At 55.6% G+C, this 16,738-nt stretch overlaps 1 protein-coding gene across 5 annotated transcripts; it reads right to left on the bottom strand.

Annotated features, from left to right (window-relative positions):
* Window positions 1-3,592: 3,592 nt before the first annotated feature.
* Window positions 3,593-15,241, bottom strand: Pitx1 (paired-like homeodomain 1). 5 transcript variants are annotated; one of them, XM_087589639.1, is made up of 4 exons: window positions 14,659-15,241; window positions 9,292-9,528; window positions 6,994-7,226; window positions 3,593-5,155 (listed from the first exon to the last, which is right to left on the bottom strand). In XM_087589639.1, exons 2-4 carry the CDS (start codon window positions 9,458-9,460, stop codon window positions 4,610-4,612), a joined length of 948 nt encoding a protein of 315 aa, XP_087445765.1. In that variant the 5' UTR covers window positions 9,461-9,528; window positions 14,659-15,241; the 3' UTR covers window positions 3,593-4,609. The 5 variants fall into 5 exon arrangements, with proteins under 5 accessions (XP_087445765.1, XP_087445766.1, XP_087445768.1 ...); XM_087589640.1 differs by having other exon boundaries at window positions 14,664-15,051; XM_087589642.1 differs by lacking the exon at window positions 14,659-15,241 and adding an exon at window positions 10,145-10,972.
* Window positions 15,242-16,738: the final 1,497 nt, after the last annotated feature.

The raw sequence follows: 16,738 nt of genomic DNA, 5'->3' as shown, positions 1-16,738 counted from the left end.
TTTCTGCCTGTCCTAGGGCCCAGCTGAGTTAGTGTTTTAGTTTCTTTTCCCACCCGCAAGTCACCTCGTGCCAGTACAGAGCACAGTACACAGGGGCAGAACCTAACTAGGAGCCGTAAGTTCAAGTCCGACTCGTGCCATATTTGTTGGCTTATCTTGGGGAAGTTACTGATCCCCAACTCTTCCTGTGAAAGACAAGGCAGTCGGGTGCTGTGGTTCTTATGAAGTGTTTGTAATGAGGCCTGGTGTTCAGTGAGGGCCCAGCATGAGTGACATGAACTAGCAGCAGAAAGTATTCAAGTAGCGTCACCCCAGGCCACCAGGAGCCCCTTTCTGGGGCTCAAGTCTCCCTGGCAGGCTAGTGGATGGCAGGGATCGGATCTGGTTCCTCTGGGTATCTCAAAACCAGGACGGGGGCCGTGGAAGATTATAGGAAGCTGGACAACCCCCCCTACCCCCCAGGTTGGATCACTAGGGTCTAAGTCTAGGAGGGTTTCTGGGGTAGAGGGGGAGGGGGAATGTGATTGGTAGGATTATCCGTCACTACTCTCAGGACATCCAGTGACCCTGGGGGACCCTATAAAGAAGCTAACACAGGCTGGGGATATGGCTCAGTTGGTAGAATGCTTGCCTAGAATGCATGAAGCCCTGGGTTTGGTCCCTGCCACTTCATAGACCAGGCGTGGTGACACAGACTTGTAATTCCCAGTACTCCAGAGGCCAAAGGATCAGAAGTTCAGCATCATCCTCAGCACGATGTTTAAGGCCGACCCGGGCTATGTGGGACAAATAAAGCAGCATCCTTCCAAAAAACAAAAACAAAAATCCAACCGAACAAAAACCCCACACCCCTAACAGAAAGGAACTCTAGCAGAAAAGTCCTATCTCATGCCAAGTGGGGAGAGGGGTGCAAGGCATCCTGCTTCTGAGCCTTTCACTGGTGTCCTTGATGTCACCGATAGCAGTACTAGCTAATCATATTAATGTTTATTGATTGAATGCGTTGTGCACACCAGCACCACCATTGAAGCCTGATGTGTATGACCTCTATTCAGTCCCCAGGGGAGAGTGAATGTTTCTTTTCCAGAAGAGGCAAGAGAGACTTAGAGATGTTAATGTCTTGCCCAAGACTCCTCAGAAGCGGGGGCTAGAACCCAAACTCTTACTTTCAAAGACAAAAAGTACAAGTGCCTGTGGCTAGATAGATAACTAGCCTCCAAGGGCAGAGGGCTAAGGTCGGCAACCCCGCCCCCTGTGGTGAATTAGCTTATCTCACCCGGGATGCAGAGGAGCCCGGCAACTCCTGCAGGATGCCCAGTCTGGCAGATCTATTAACCGTGGCTGCTCTATACCTTCAGACAGCTCTGGTAACCAGGCTCGAAAGCCTGTGGCCCCAAGGGTCAGGGCGGTCCAACAGGCATCATAAAGCTGGGAGGAGGCATGGCTCCCGGGTTGTACACAGTGATGCTCGATGGATTGGACCTAGCTTCCTTCTTTGGCCTCCACTCCTATCCCCTGATTTCTGATCTTCCAAGGCTGTGCTGCCTTTTGCTGTTCACTCTGTGAGGACCAGGGAAGCACAAAGCCACTCAACGGTTGCAGAAGGGTCGTTCTCTGTTACCCCGTGTTGCCCTTCACTGGATGGCAAGGGACAGCCCAGGGTAGGGGGTAAAAAGTGGGCAGCGGCTTTGAGTTGACTCCACCAAGCACCATGTGAAGCAGTCCTTTTAGGCCTTAGAGACTCACCAGGGAAAGGAGATAAGGACCCTTCCTTAGGGCTCTCTGTGCAGGCGAAGGCATTCAAGAATCAGATGTGTACATAGCATAGGACCTATGCAGGTTCGATAAGTGTTTGTCCTCAATACTAAGGTAGCAGTAGGGTCTCCCATCCCTCTCCCCCGAACAGCCTTGCCTGACCACTCTGCTCAAGGCAGGACTCCCAGTTTTTCCTGTTAACAGCATCAGTGTTCTCTGAGCACTTTGTAATTATATTGTACATGTGTTTACTTGTTTGGGAGAACAGGGCCAGGGCTCCTCCACTGCCCACTCCCTCGCACCAAGAGCAAGAGCAGAGTCAATGCTGAATGTCCCCTCCACATGTCCCTCAGACTGTGACTTTCAGAGTCCATAGTCTTCCCTAGCCCCCCAGGAGTTTATGGCTTTGTGTCAGAGCAGCTGTGGGGCCGGTATGGGCCTTGCACCCCAGTCAGCTCTGTAGCCAGGGCTCAGAAGGGGTCACAATAGGACAACTTCTACCCTCCACCACCTGCTGCTGTCTGGCCTCTGTCCCACAGATTCTCCACCCCGCATGGCTTCCCCTCACCTGGGCTTGGCTTTCAGGTTTCTCTCCGTTTCCCACTTTCTTACAGCCCCACCTCCTAAGTCTCCCTTGCCTCCTGGCCTCGAGTGAGACCAGAACCCACAGGCCATGGCAGATGTGTGGGGCTGGGGGAGGCGCTCTGTGAATCCAGATGTGATTTTGTTTATGTTTCCAGAGAGAGGGAGCTGGGGACAGTTGCTGCTGGGGGAGGGGTGGCCAGGCTGCAGCCCCCTCCCCTAACCTCCCCTCCCCCTTCCACCTCCCTCAGCTTGTATACCCAGCCCTGGCTATCTTCGAGGCCTACACTGCAAGTTCCATAGCTTCAGGCTGACCTGTCCCCCTAGGAGGGTCTCTCCACAGTTCATCTGAAGGTAGAAAGATGTCTGTCTGGCTTTGGAATCTCAAGGCCTAATTGCTTAGCGTGACCTTGGCCTGGTTAGAGACTCCCAGAGCCTGGGTTCCATCTGCAAAACAGAGCCAGGTTGGTGATGACCTGATTTGAGATTGCTCTTCCTTCATGACTAATCCTGTGGCTGTGCCCATCCCAGCCAGGGCTTGCCTGAGTCCAGCTCCAGGGCAGTGCCAATCTCCACCACAAGGTGAAGCAGAGCGGGAGCCCCTCCTTCCTCCCCCGCAGCAGCTGCAAACATTTTGTTTTGCCATTAGAAGTGACTTACTTAAGGGAAGCAGAATTTTACAGGCAGTTTACAGGCTGGTCTTGTTCAGTAGTTTCCAAAAGCCGGGGGTGGGGGGCAGAGGCGGCCAGCAGCCTCCAGAAGTTGAGATCGAGAAGTGAGAAGTGAGCCCTGGGTGGACACACTTTCTCTCAGAGTCGCATGCCCCTGGCTGGAAGCTAGAGAGTAATTGGGGCGCTAGGAGAACAGGCAGAGGCTAGTCCAGCTAGACTGTGGAACATCCGGTGCCGGAGCTGGGCTCCAAGGAGGATGAGGGGATGAGGCCATGGGAGAACAGGGAGCTCCAGTCCTAAACGGTGCTCAGAGAGTGCACCCCTACGATCTAGGTCATAGGTGTTCTCAACACCCTAGGAATCTGAGGATCAAGCAGGCCCAGCTCGGAGAGTTGGGTTCCTAAGGAGGAGAGGAATCTCCACCAGATTGCCTGTCACTGCAAGAAGGGGCAGGTCAAGAATAGTGTTGGGGAACCCCTGCCACAGGTCTTCCCTCTACCACCCCCAGGGTCAGGGAGACTCCGTTCTCAGTGCGGCGCGCTGGCCTCCCTTTTCAGTTGAATGAAGCAGCCAGGGCTCAGTGGTGCTTAGCACGCTCCGACTATGGTTTTAATAGACGTACATGGACAAGTCGATATAGACAGATTTATAATTCTATACAGTCAGTCCGACATACACAGGGACGCTGTAAACGGGCGCGGGCCAGAGAGCGGGTGTGCAAAGTGGGCGGGGGCCCTGGGGCTGTGGCCCCGCGCTCTCCTGGCTCGACTCTTGCACGGGTGAGCAGTGAGGAAGGGGCTGTTCACTGGGCCACCTCCTGGACCCGTAGTGGAGCAGAGGGCCGGGCTGGCGGCTAAGCTGGGGCTGGGGAACTCAGAGCTGAGCCCTTCCCCTCCTGCTGCGGACTGGCCACGGCCAGCTGCGGCTCAGTGGCCTGAAGTGTGCGGCTCCAGAGCTCAGGGCTGCTGGGCTCTTCTGGCATCCCGGGGCCTTAGGCTAATCCGGCACACCGGATCCCCATCAGCGCTGTCATCCCCAGCCAGGCTCAAGCTCCAACAGTGATCCGCGCTGCATGCACTCGGACGGCCCAGGCTAGGAGAGGGTGCCTCGGGTTTTTGATCGGGTGAACGATCCCAGGGCCTCCAGGCTCCCTACATTCAGTTCACGGGTTGAGGCGCTCCGGCAGGGACGAACGGCGTCTTCTCCGAGCCACTTTGGCGCTGGCTTCCCCCACGCCACATCCCCTTGGTGTAGTGGACAGTTGGGGGTCGAGGGTTCGAACGCACCACCTGCGCCATCGCCAGGGACATTGCAACTCACCCCCACCCCCAGCATTTTTCTCCGATGTCCTTTTTTTAAAATTTTTTTATTTTTTTTGCTTTCTCTCCCCCACCCCCTCCCTTGGCTTGATTTTTTTCCCTTTTTTATTCATTGGGGGCAGAGCGGGGTCCGGAAAAGCAAACACAAAACCAACCTGGAGGCAGGGTGGGGAGGAAGGGGCTGCGCAGAGGTGAGGTCCCAGGTGCTGCGAGCGCCCCGTGTGCTCCGCGCGCTCCCGCTGCGCCTTGCCGGCCGGCGGCCCCGGGGACCCGGCGGGGCGGTCAGCTGTTATACTGGCAGGCGTTGAGGCCCGACGCTGGACCCTGCAGACCGCCGTAGCCAAACGAGGAGTGCTGCTTGGACTTGAGCCGCAGGCTGGCGAGGCTCGAGTTGCACGTGTCCCGGTAGACGCTGTAGGGCGAGGCGGGGGTGCCGTAGGGGCAGGCGCCCGGCGACATGGCCGAGTTGAGCGAGGAGCCCGTGAGGTTGTTGATGTTGTTGAGGCCCGAGTTGGGCATGCCGGGCACGGAGCCCGGGCCCATGCTGGATGGCATGGTCATGGAAGAGATGGAGCTGGGGGCCGAGAACATGGACTGAGAGGATAGCGGACTCATGGAGTTGAAGAAGGTAAAGCTCTTGGTGGACAGCGGCGCCGGTGCCAAGCTCTTGGCGGCCCAGTTGTTGTAGGAGTAGCCGGCGGCGGCGTACACGTCCTCGTAGGGCTGCACCAAGCCGCTGAACTGCGGCACGTAGCCGCCCTTGCACAGGTCCAACTGCTGGTTCCGCTCCCTCTTGCGCCACTTGGCTCGCCGGTTCTTGAACCAGACCTGGGGAAGCCAGCGGGAGAAACGTCAGGGCCACGGTGGTGGCCGGGAAGGACCCTCATCCCCGACCTGAGACTCTGTAGCCCCCTCTCCTAACATCCCGCCTTTTCTTCAGCCTCTGCCGAGTTTTTCCGTAATGGTTCCCTTCCCGTCTCCAGAAAATAGGAGCCCTCTCCCTTTTCCCCAGCTTTTTAAAAATTCTCTTCCCCGAGTTAAATTTATTTTCTTTTCTGACTCAGATTCTCTTTTGTTTGAACAAATATTCGTTTTCTTCCCCTCCCTCAACCTGTCTTCTTTCTGTCATCTCCTTCCAAATGGGGCACCACTACCCTCTTCTTAATAGTTCAATCCGATTTTTTCTCTCTCAAACACAAAAAGTATTTTTCTTCCCCGAAACTGACCGTCTCCGACTTTTCAGACGAGTTTCGTTGTTCAAATATTTTATTTTCATCCGTATTTATAATATTTAATAGTTTTCCTCCTGCCCAAAATGTAAAATTTTGTTCACTTCTTGACTATCTAAACTCGTTTGTTTTTCCTTTATTTCTTGTCCCCGTTTTATTCTTTTCTAAATATTTAATTTATCCCTTCTTTCCAGATCTCTGACCCCCACTGTTTCCCTTAAATAGTTGATCCTTTCTTTTTCTAAACGCTCAACCTCTTTGCTTCCCTTAAATATTTAATTTCTTTCCTGCTGCTTAAATATATCCCAAATACGTTTCTCTGCAAATATTTAATTTCCGTAAGTTTACTAGTTTCTCTCTAGCCTCCACCTCTGTTTTCTCCTACAAAATTTGTTAAGGGCCACTTTTCTCTCCCGACCACGTCCTCCCCAGCTTCCCTGATCTTCCCACCGTTGGCCCCCTGACCTCCTAGCTCGATCTTCAGCCCAGAACCCCTAGACCCCAGCCTTTCCCAGGCCCTGATTCTGTCTACTCAACCCCACACCATCCCTACCCCCATAAACCTCGGCAGGATTAGTGAGCTCAGAATTACAGGGTGAGGGTCTGCGCCCAGGGTCCCACTGGGTCAGACCAACCTCACCGGGGAGGGCTGAAGGTTGGGCTTGTGGCAGGGGCTCTGTGCATCAGGTGGGACTTTGGTCTGGCCCGAGGAGTGCTCCCAGTGTCTGATTAAATATTTGCCCACCCAGGGAAGAAACGATTTCCTTCCTACGCCTGTAGGAACGTGTAGCATTTGCTGGAAACTGGGGGAGGTGCCAGAATACAGTACGGCCTTGGGTCTGGGACCTTACGTCTGAAAAGTGTAGTGGGAGGGCCACTCGCTACCAGTGTCCCTGCTCCACATGACCCCCAGACCTACAGTGGGAAGGGGCATTGGGCAAAGGTCCAGCTAGTACCTGGCTGACTGTCCAGGAAAGATGGCGAGTATTCCAAAAACAGATTGGAGAAGGTAAACTCAGAATGAGATCACAGCTCCAAGAAGTTTGAGATACCCCACTCAAACACCTTTTCGGGCCTCTCTGGGGCACTCAGGCACGAACTGCCTTTCCCTTTCATTTTCCAGGGGTTGAAGGCTTAGAGCTCCCGAGGTCCTTAGCGGCAGAGAATCCTCTGCCCAATCTCTGGCTCTGAGTAACTCCGGTATCTGACAGAGTTCCGGGGGCAGGGACGGGGTCTTCCGACAGGGGCTTGCAGTAGCTCCTGCGGGTCAGGTAAAAGGGCTCAGAAAGTAGCAGCCCAGTGACCTGGCTGACGCGGGTGGCTGGTTGGGGCCTAAAGTGGGGTCTCTTATGAAAAGAGGGGAGGTTCGCGAGGTCAGAGTTAAGTCTAAGCTACCGAGTGCCAGCCGGCAGCCCTCTGCATGCGCTCCACGCTCACCCGCACTCGCGGCTCAGTGAGGTTGGTCCACACCGCGATCTCCTCTCTCATGCTCATGTCCGGGTAGCGGTTCCTTTGGAACGTGGCCTCCAGCTCTTGCAACTGCTGGCTTGTGAAGTGAGTGCGTTGACGCCGCTGTTTCTTCTTCTTGGCTGGGTCTTCCGCGCTGCCGCAGCCAGCGCTGCCCGCGCCGCCATCCTCAGGCACCTTGGCCTCTCCACCGCGCTCCTTGTCTGCAGCAGGTAGGAACAGGCGCGAGTCACCTCAAGCTAACACTATTGCACCCGGTCCCGGCTCCACCGAAGCGCCTGCCGTTAGCGGTGGCTGCCCTCCCTTCATCCAGGGGCCCTGGGAACTGTTCCCCACTGGAAAGGGAGGGCCGGGTGCAGGTCCTCAGTAAGTAACCCTAGGTCTGGCGTGCCACGGAAAAGAGCCTGGGCGCCTCAGCCGGGCCTGGGCTCCCGGCTAGGTAGGGCCTGCTCATGCAGCCTGCGCTAGCTGCGGCCCTGCTGAGACTCTTACAAGTCTAAATCTGAGCAGAGACCCCAGCTTTTCTGAACTAGTATCTGAACTTTCCAGTTGAAACCAGCAGATCTGTGGGGTAAGAGCCTGTGGTAGCCTGAAACGTAGTTCTTGCCAGAGCTGGGTCAGAGCCGCAACTTAGCTGGGTTTCCAGTCTTAATGGCCTCAGATTCCGAGGTCTAGAAAACCCACCGTTTACACCCTAGACAGACATATTCTGTCTAAGTGACCCGGGCCTCTCTCTCTCTTTAAAGCTACACAAGATGCACGCAGTAACAAACAAACATGAAGCAAAGAAACTGCAAAACAAAACGGAAACCTAGAAAGGCTCGGAGTTCTCTACCTAAAACCAGAACGGGTGCATAAACCCTCAGTGAGGCGGACAGAACCAGAACAAATGTAAATCAAGAAGTCAAAAGCGGTTGGTGTGAGCGCACCCCTAACTAAATACACAACTGAATGTGTGCAAGCTTCAGTCAGATGGACATTTCTCTGGGAAAAAGAACCTACACATTGTTGCAGATAAATTTTAGACTCCCTCACACAGACACTTGTAGTACCTTTCAAACCCCAGAGAAATACATTACAGCTAGGCGAATTAAATTCACAAAATAAAACCGCTACAAATGGATTTTTGAGGGGAAAAAAAACCTCAGAGAAATGCGCCATTTTGAATTGACTTTTAAAAAAATCCAAGTATCTTGCGGCATGTAAGTTTTTTTCTCTTCTAATTTCAGAGAAATGTTCCTAGTGTATTATTTCAAAGGGAAGCACAGTTAGAATTGTTAATTTATCCCTGTAGACGTGATTTGAAAATCAATCTATAACTATAGTCTTTTTTTTAAAAAACAAACACCACGCTTAGAACTTTTGAAAACAAAACCACAGTCAAAGCTTTGTTTTCTAACACCCGCTCGGGGAAAGTCACTTAGAGATGCAAAACAGAAACAAATACAGTTTAAATAAATGTGGAAGAGACACCCAAGGCCCAGCCGGCCGGCCGGCAGCCAGGACCCCGCACGGCTGCAGCTCCAAGACAGGACAGGCCTGTTAAACAGCTATGGCCGAAGCCGCCCAATCTCGGGCCCAGCTCATGATATTGGGGTTTTCGTTTCGTTTCGTTTCGTCTTTTTAAAGGCAGCTGGTGTTGGGGGGTTTGTGGAGTCTGAGTCCAGAGCCCTCCCTGGCTGGACGGTGGCTCGGAGCTAGGGCGTCCACGTGGGCTGGGATCTCTCTTGCAGCAGGGTTCTGCCCGCTCTGCCGGAGTCAGGCCGGGCGCGCCTCCTAGTCCGCTGGCTCTCCTGTCCCCCGAGCTCTCGGCTTTACGGACCCCTCTCTTCTAGCCTGCTCTGTGCCCCCACCTCTCCTTTAGGATCCTGTCCTCCATCTGTCAAGGTGTCTGTCTCACTCCGTCTCTTTGGCCACCCTTCTATTCCCTATGCATTGGCTTCTCTCCCTAAGCCCCAGCGGCTCCTCGGCGACCAGCTAGGGAAAACACAACTTTTTCCTCCTGCCTGCTATCCGCTCCTGCTCCAGAGGGGCTATCAATCCCACTCAGGGCTTGGCGTGTGGGGACTGTTTGGAAGTGGCTTCGCGTGTGCGTTGCAAACGCGTGTGTAAATTTCCGCGTTCACCGTCAGGTCGAGACCAAGGGAAAAAAGAAAGCTCCTCGCTGCCGAGACGCAGAGGGGACCCGGCTGCGTGCCAAGCTGCCCGGTGCGTGCGGAGGCTGGATGCACTCCGAGGGTGGGGAGTCGGGGCGGGGGGCGCTCTTACCTGGCAGATCGGCGTCGGATGACTCGCTGGCTGAGTTCTCCAGCGGCTCCCGGGGGTCGGCGGTGCGGGCCAGGTGGAAGCTGGGCCCCATGTCGTGTGGCGGCGGTGGCGGTGGCCGCAGCCCCTCCGGTAGCCTCTCCAGGCTCATGCCTCCCTTGAAGGCGTCCATGGAGGTGGGGACCGCAAAGGGCGCTCCAGGAGCCGGAGCTGGGAGCGCCCGGCCACCCGGGCTGCGACCTGTTGGGGACAAGAGAGCGGCGCCTAAGCGGCTGCCCCCCAGGGCTGCCCGCGCCCACAGCGACGACGCCCGCGCTCCATCGATCTCTCGGGGCTGCAGGACGGGGCTCAGGGCTCGAGGCTGCGCCACGCGCTCCCGCCGCTCCGGCCTCAGCTGCCCGGCAGGCCCGGGTCCCAGTCCCGATTCGAGGCCGGTTTCTAAGGCTCGGGTCGGAGCCCGCAGAGTCTGTCTGAAAACGACAGTGCGCGCCGCCAGGTTCCAGCAGTCCCTGCGCCAGGGGTGGTGGGTGGGGTGGGCCTCGGTGGGAGGGGGCTGGGAGAGAAGGAGGGAGGGCGCGAGCGAGTGAGCGAGCGAGCGAGGGAGCGGGCGCGGGCGGAATCCAGCCCCGAGCCGCCCGCGCCGCGCCCTCTCCGCCGTTCTCCCTCCCTCTCTCCCTCCCTCCCGGCCTCGCCCGCGCCCTCCCCCTCCGCAGCCACCTTCCCGCCGCTTCACCCCCCCCCTTCTCCCGCGGCCTCACCGCGCCTCTCCCTCCTTCCCCGGTGACACACCGACGTCTCCCTCAGCCGCACAAAAGAAACGCATCTGGCCAGCAAGCCCCGGGCGGCTGGTGCCCACCTTGGGGCCCCAAGTGACTTGTTTCACTGAGAGTCAACTCCTGTCTGGGCTGCCTCGAAGTCCCCGGCCGCTGGCGAGAACAGCTTAAGATGAGTGAAGGTTCGCCGAGCAGGATCACTCTGTGACGGCGCCTCAGAGCCAGCGTCAGGGCAGTGGCAGAGCCGGGGCCAGTTCCCTGTTGCCGCAGCTCCCAGCAGTGTCCTCGAGGGGCAGCCTGCCGGCCCCTCCTTCCCCAGTCGCTTCTCCCAGGAACTCCGGGCCGGCTGAATGACAGCAGCCTGCGAGCTCTAATGGGCCCCGGATGCTGTCTTCTAATTAGTTTGGACACTCTCCCCTAAGGCTGCTCTCAGGCCTTCCTCTCTGCACCGCAGTCAATTTTCCGGGATTCGGATAGAGATGATGACTTCTAATCAGACGAAACGTTTCTGTTGGCTCTAGGCCGTGTCGAGTCGGGCTGGAGACCCCAAAAACCCAGCCAGGCCCGTGGTTGCCTTTCTATCTCCCCCTTTGTTTTGCACCTCCAATGATCAGGTCTTTGGCAGCCGCCAGGTTAGGCCTTGCCAGCCTCTGCCCTCCTTTAGGGTAACTTTGCTCCAGCAGGGGCCTGCTCTCTTAATTCTCACGGTTTCAGCATAGGCCTGGTAGACCAGGTGACTGATGTCTCACAACCCTGGGCTAGGAGCCCAGGAAGCCTTTGCTTTCTAAAGTCTCCAACGCACTGCTAGGAAACCAGTAGCACCAGAGGCGCCCCCTCCCCGCCCCCCAAGCAAAGACTTTACCCTCTAGGCTCACAAGAGTGGTCCCCTCCTTAGGTCCTCACGCTGCAATGAAGTTTGTCCAAGGATTTTATCCAACAATTGTTAACTGGCCCAGGGACCTCAGCGTCTTGAGTAAACAGGTCACAACTGAGGTGGCCCTGACCTGCCTCTGTAGCCACGGGAGGACCCCTACGCTGTCCCTGGGTCTCACCTGCAGATCTCTCCCCTGAACCAGCCACTGATAGGGTGGGAGCCCTGGGACTGAAGCCTAGGGGAGAAGCACCTCCCTGTTCTCCAGGCTCAGTGCCCAGAGCCCAAGACATCTTCTCCTGTAGTCATTTCTTGGATTGGCTATGCAGGTGGGTTGCTGGTGGGGACATCCAAGGTGGTCGGTCCTCCCAGCTTTACCACTACCAAAGGAAAGTAGCTGGACCCTGAGCTGGGTTCCTTGGTGAGAATTGTGGGGGCAAGGACTGTGTCTCGTACTGCCTTGGCCTTGCTTCAAGGTGCCCAGCTACTTAGGGCCTGGCCCATCGCAGGAGGCAGAATCAGGGCAAAGGTGGAGGAAGGATGCTTCCCAGTGAGTTGACTTAGGCCCAGGCACTCTTGATTTCTCCTTGCAAGTGGAGATCACTAGGTTGAAATTAGCTTGACCACGGGAGCGGTGCACTGGGAGTACAGCAGTTCCCTCAGCCCTGCTTTCAATGCACCAAAGCAGCAAGTGCCTCCTTTCAAAGAGATACCTAGGTGCTGCGGTTGGCCCATGCTACCTCAGTCAGAGAGCAGCCCTGACCACACAAGGATGGCATTGTGCACGTGTACATCTGGACCCAAGAAGCTGTATACGGGTAGACACACACATGTGCTGTTTGGTGTCCAATTGGATAGCATGGGATAGGAGGTAGGTTCTAAGTCCATCAAGTCAGATCAAGGTGGGAGAGCATGTAGTACACTTCAGATGGGGACACAGGAATGGGGAAGTTAGGTCCTACAAGGACTATGTGGCACCACTTGCTCCTTGGTCAGAAAAACATCCATAGTTCACGTCGTCATTGTATTAATACATCATCAGTGTATTAATGTAGTTATTAAGCCACCGCTGCATGCCCCTCTGGGCCCAAGCCTCTTGTACTACTCCTGGTAGACACAGCAGTCCTTTTATTTGGAGATCTCAAGACTTGCTGTGTGGAATAGAGTGGTCTTCAGATCCTTTCAGATACTCTTTCTGCTGTCCTCACAGACTTTGAGTCCCTCAAAGAAGCCCGAAGTCCCCACCGTGGGGACTGTCAGAGCACCATGTTTTTCAATAGTACAAATGATCACAGGGGTTGGGGGGCGGGGGTGGGAGGACCAACAAGAGGCTGTGCCCTGACCCTGGGCATGTTGAAGAATGAGACTTGTATAAGCTCTGGGCTCTTCCGCAGCCCCCCTCCCCCCTCACCCACTGTCTTAGTCTAAGCAGGGGCTTCCGGTATGTGCATGCGCTTGCACACGGGTAGAAAAGCTACAATCTTTCTGGGGCCGAGACTCATGAGCAGTCCCCTTCATTTTTGATGCGTGGCTTGGACGGGCTTTGACCTCCGACTGAATCCAGTTCTCCTGTTCAACGTGGGAGTCAGCCTCCTCCAGACCACTTTGAGACAGGGCAGGAGGGGTGGAGGGAAGGGGTCTTACTGAAGCAGGTCAGTCACAATTCTATTCCACTGCCCTCCCCACCTGCGCAGAGTACGCACGCACGCACGAGCTATTTCTCTGGCCTTCAAGAAACCCCCCAGAGACTGTGATCTGGAGGAGCCTGCATTGTTGTGGGAGTTGGAGGAGACAGCCCAAGGACCCGGGCTGATCTGGGCTTACTCAAAACAGAATCTGGCAAAAAGAATGGTTTAGTAATTTAATTCCTGAGAAGGCCGAGAGGAGGGCTTTCATGGGGGCCATCCTATGTCCCTATCTGGGTATGCTGCCCTAAAATCGGTACTCCTAGAATCAAGGGATTTTAGGGAAAAGGAAGAAATGTGCTATGACTTGCCCCCAGGGCTATCTGTGACTCTCTGGGACATTCCAACCCTAAGCCTCTTAGGCTGTGGAGAAGTTCAAACTAGAAAACCCAGTTTTTGGAGTGCATCAGGGACCACCTACCTCTTTCTACCCCATCTAATACCCCCTCCCCAATAAAAGCTCTCTCTCTTTTTTCTATACAAGCAATTACAGACATCTAATGCCCAGGTGGAAATAGGATCAAACTTGGAGGATTCTGTCAGTTTCCCAGAAGGTTGCAGCCAATCGAAGTTTCTCTGAGGGGCAGGGATGTATGGCAATCCTGACTGCCAGGTAGGACAGCAGTGGCCATGGGGTACAATGGAAGCATAGGGCTTGTCTCTCTCCATGGCTGATATGGTCTGTGATTCTCCAGGCCAGTTTTCACCAAGTCTGCCACCATGTTTTCTGACTCCAGAGAGCGCTGAGCTAAGGAAATATAGGACGGCTAAGATAGGGTAGCGTTTATCACTTCGCTGTAGAGTGGAGGACCCGCTTTTCCACTCTTCCTAGGGCTGCTTTCTCCGGAGAAGGGTGCTGGAAGCCTGTCTCAGAAAGTTATCTATTGCCCCTGTGGAAGGAGCGGCCTCAGATCCCACTTTTTCCTCTCTGCTGGAGCCACCAAGGCCCAAAACCACAAGGGAATGGGCAGGAGCGGGGAGTGTTCTCCCAGGATACCCTGCTGCGGGCAGTTTGTGTCTTTATCCTAGACCCGGCCGGTCCTAGTCCTCCCATCACTCACACGTGGACAACCTGGGGATTTCTCAGCTTGCGGAGATGCTAGGATAACACCTAAACCTTCGTTTCTCATAAATTTGTGTTCAATATATGTATTTTAGATTTTGGAGAACTTCTATATCGGAAACTCTTGGGACCCAGGATTTCAGCCTGAGATTCCCTCTACAGCGATCAGAGGTGAGCCTCGCGGGAGGGCCCCCCCACCCCCCGGGGCTTTGCCTCAGCTCAATCCCAGACCTCAGTGTTGGAGACTGGACAATTTCAGAATTTGAAGACCCGGTTCTAGAGAAACGGTTGTGTGCTCAGAGGTTCTGTGTCAACAACCAAACCCAGGAGATAGCCTTGGGAAAGACTTTATTGGACTTTATGAAAAGTGTTTGGGTTTTCTCTTAGGGGAAGCAAAAGCCGGAACTGTGTTACTGGGAACAGGCTGCTGTGGGCTGGGACATCACTGACGGCAGGACATGGTCCAGGGTGAAGAAGCGGGGACTTTGGCTGCTGTCTACTGTTTTTTGGCGGCATTGCTGCCTAACGAACTAACGAATGAACGAAGCAGTTTCGTTTGGGGAAAATACCCTTGTGACGCGAAGCTATGCCCCAAGTCCTTAGCCATTCCCAGGGGCCAGCGTTTCCATTTGCGGTGGGGCCCCATTCCTGGACGCGGTGGCTGCCAGCCGGCTCACGGGCCACTGTGTTCCGTAGGCCCTCATGTCCTGCACTGCCAGAGGCTTCCAGGGTTGCGCCTTTGCTGTGCCTGAGACCGTGCACCGGACACAATTGTCCTCTGGGGGGTGTGGGGCGGAGGCACAGAGTGGGCCCACCCGTAGGTGAGTTAGCATTCGGTGATGGCGTGATCCACCCGGGCTGCAGGAACCAGTTGCTCGTGCTGCCTCGATGGCGCACGCTGAAGCCAACAAGCACTGGACTTGGCTTCCTCCCTGCCTACGCCTGCGAGACCCCTCGCCCCAGCCCGGCGTCTCTTACCGTACCAGGGCAGCTCTGTGTCTGAGGCTGGTCGGCTCCGGGCTCGCCCGCCGCGGACTCCGGCTCAGGTGGCCGCCGGCTCTGCTCTGCTTGCAGTGTGGGTCTCCGCCGGTTCGTTACATCCCAACGCGCAAGGTCGGGGCTGCCTCGGTTCAACCCGCTCCTCCCGCCGCCGCCCGTCGCCCGTCGCCCGCGGGGAAGGCGGGGACACCGGCTGGGGAGGCGGGAATGGGGGGGGTGGGGAGAAGCGAAGCGCTCGCCTGGACCCAAGGGGAGGGGGCGGCGCGGAGTCCCACGGGTGTGGGACCGGGGCCTTTCTCCCCGCGCAGGAGACGTCGGTGCAGCTCACCGCCACAGTCGGGGCTGGAGAGGTTGCCCAGGACTGCATACATAGGGAGGGGCTCAACCGTGGGCTGCCTGAGATGCCTTGGGTCCCACTGGCCCAGCATACTTTCTCCAGGGGCGCAGTTTCCCACCCCACATTCGAGGGACTTATCTGCTTTTGGTTTAGTGTGGGTCTGGCCAGAGTTTCCCCGGATCCTGTCAGGTGAAGCCGGCTCTACCATTTCCCACTTTTCTGCTCAGCTTGAGGAGTGTTTTCGTCACAGACTTGCTATCCACAGAAGATTGAGGACAAACTTCGGAGTTTCTGTGTGCAGGGGTTGGGTGTGCTAGGGGACAGCCTCTGTACCTGCCTTGCTTGAGGGATTCCTTCCTCCTCAAAGCGCTGGGCTTCTGAGACTTGGCTTGACCGACTACAGAGAGCAGGCCCTCCTGCAGCCTTTTGTCCTGCTCCTTCACCTGAACCCCCTTCCGTGGTCATCCTGATGTGGGTTGGGAAGCAGAGAGGCTCTGCGAATCTGTAGGCCTGGTCTTGACTAGCGGCCTTTGGGAGATGACCAGAATTTGGGCAAACTGGTAGTTAGCCCTTCACACACTCACAACCCAATGGGTGCCCGAGTGGTGAGTGGTGCTCTGGGGCTAGAAGAAGAACCTTCTATTCGGGGTAGGGGTGGGGGAGGGGGAACAATCAACTGAAACCCCTGCTTCCTCCGCTTCCAGACCTAGCTTGTCCCTTCGGCTGGTCAGCCTGTGAGATTAGAGGCGAATCAGGCTGTGCCTGAGACTCCGAGCAATCCAGGCTGGCCTCCAACTTCCTGGAGCATCAGATCGAGGGCGGCTGATTCGGCTGATTCGTTGTAAGGTGCTGGGAGATGGCTGTGCATTAAAGTTTCATGAGGTGCCGTCAAAGGCGGCGCCTGCCTGCCTAGTTCTAGCCGACAGCTGCTGTGGTGGATGCCCGACTCTGTGTCTGCTCTGGTACTGATCGGTACCTTTAGGACCACCTTGCCTAGGAACTGGGAGACCCAAGACCCAGGCTAGCTGAGGTCTGGGAGGTTAGATACCCAGCTAGAATGATGAAGAGAAACTTCACAATCTCCATCTACTCGAAGAGTGGGTTTGAGGAGCTCTCACTGGCTTCAAAGGGTTAAGAACGCTGGTCACCAGTACTCACTTGCGCTGCCTGGTAGAAAAGCTATTCCCTACCCTTGAGCCTCTGGTCCCCCTCTCCAATGTCTCTTGAGTCTTCCTCACTGGTTTATGGTAAAAATGGCCTTCTTACCTAATCACCAGCTGCCCAAGTGTACCGGCATCTTTTAGCATAAACTCGAAAGAGTGAATCCTTACTGAAGGACACGCAGGCTCCTGGTTGGGGTGGCATTCTCTCTGACTAGAGTAGGAAATCACAGTGTTCTATTCTCAGGCCCTGGTGATTTTCTCGGTTTTGTTACCAGCTGATGACTCCACGGCATGGGAGATTCTCTGCATACCCTTGTTCACTGACTGCTTCCACCCCTCCCCAACCCCTCACCCCCGACCCACAACTTCCTCTAGTTGCAGCAATTGGTCAGACTTGGAATCTTTACTCTAGCTGTGTAGCTTTAGGGAAGCCGTAGACCTCTTACCTTCAGTTTTCCCATCTGCGAAATGGGGAGATGAGAGTTCTTCATTTTAAGAAATTATCGGATAGAATACTGGTGAAGGGCTTGTCTTGAGATGTTTGAGCAGACAGCTGAAT

This window comes from Rattus norvegicus, chromosome 17 (assembly GCF_021556685.1).
Source record: "Rattus norvegicus strain SHRSP/BbbUtx chromosome 17, alternate assembly SHRSP_T2T, whole genome shotgun sequence".
Lineage (NCBI taxonomy): Eukaryota > Metazoa > Chordata > Mammalia > Rodentia > Muridae > Rattus > Rattus norvegicus.
Note: the sequence above shows the minus strand (reverse complement) of the source record. Positions and strands in the feature narration are given on the sequence as shown.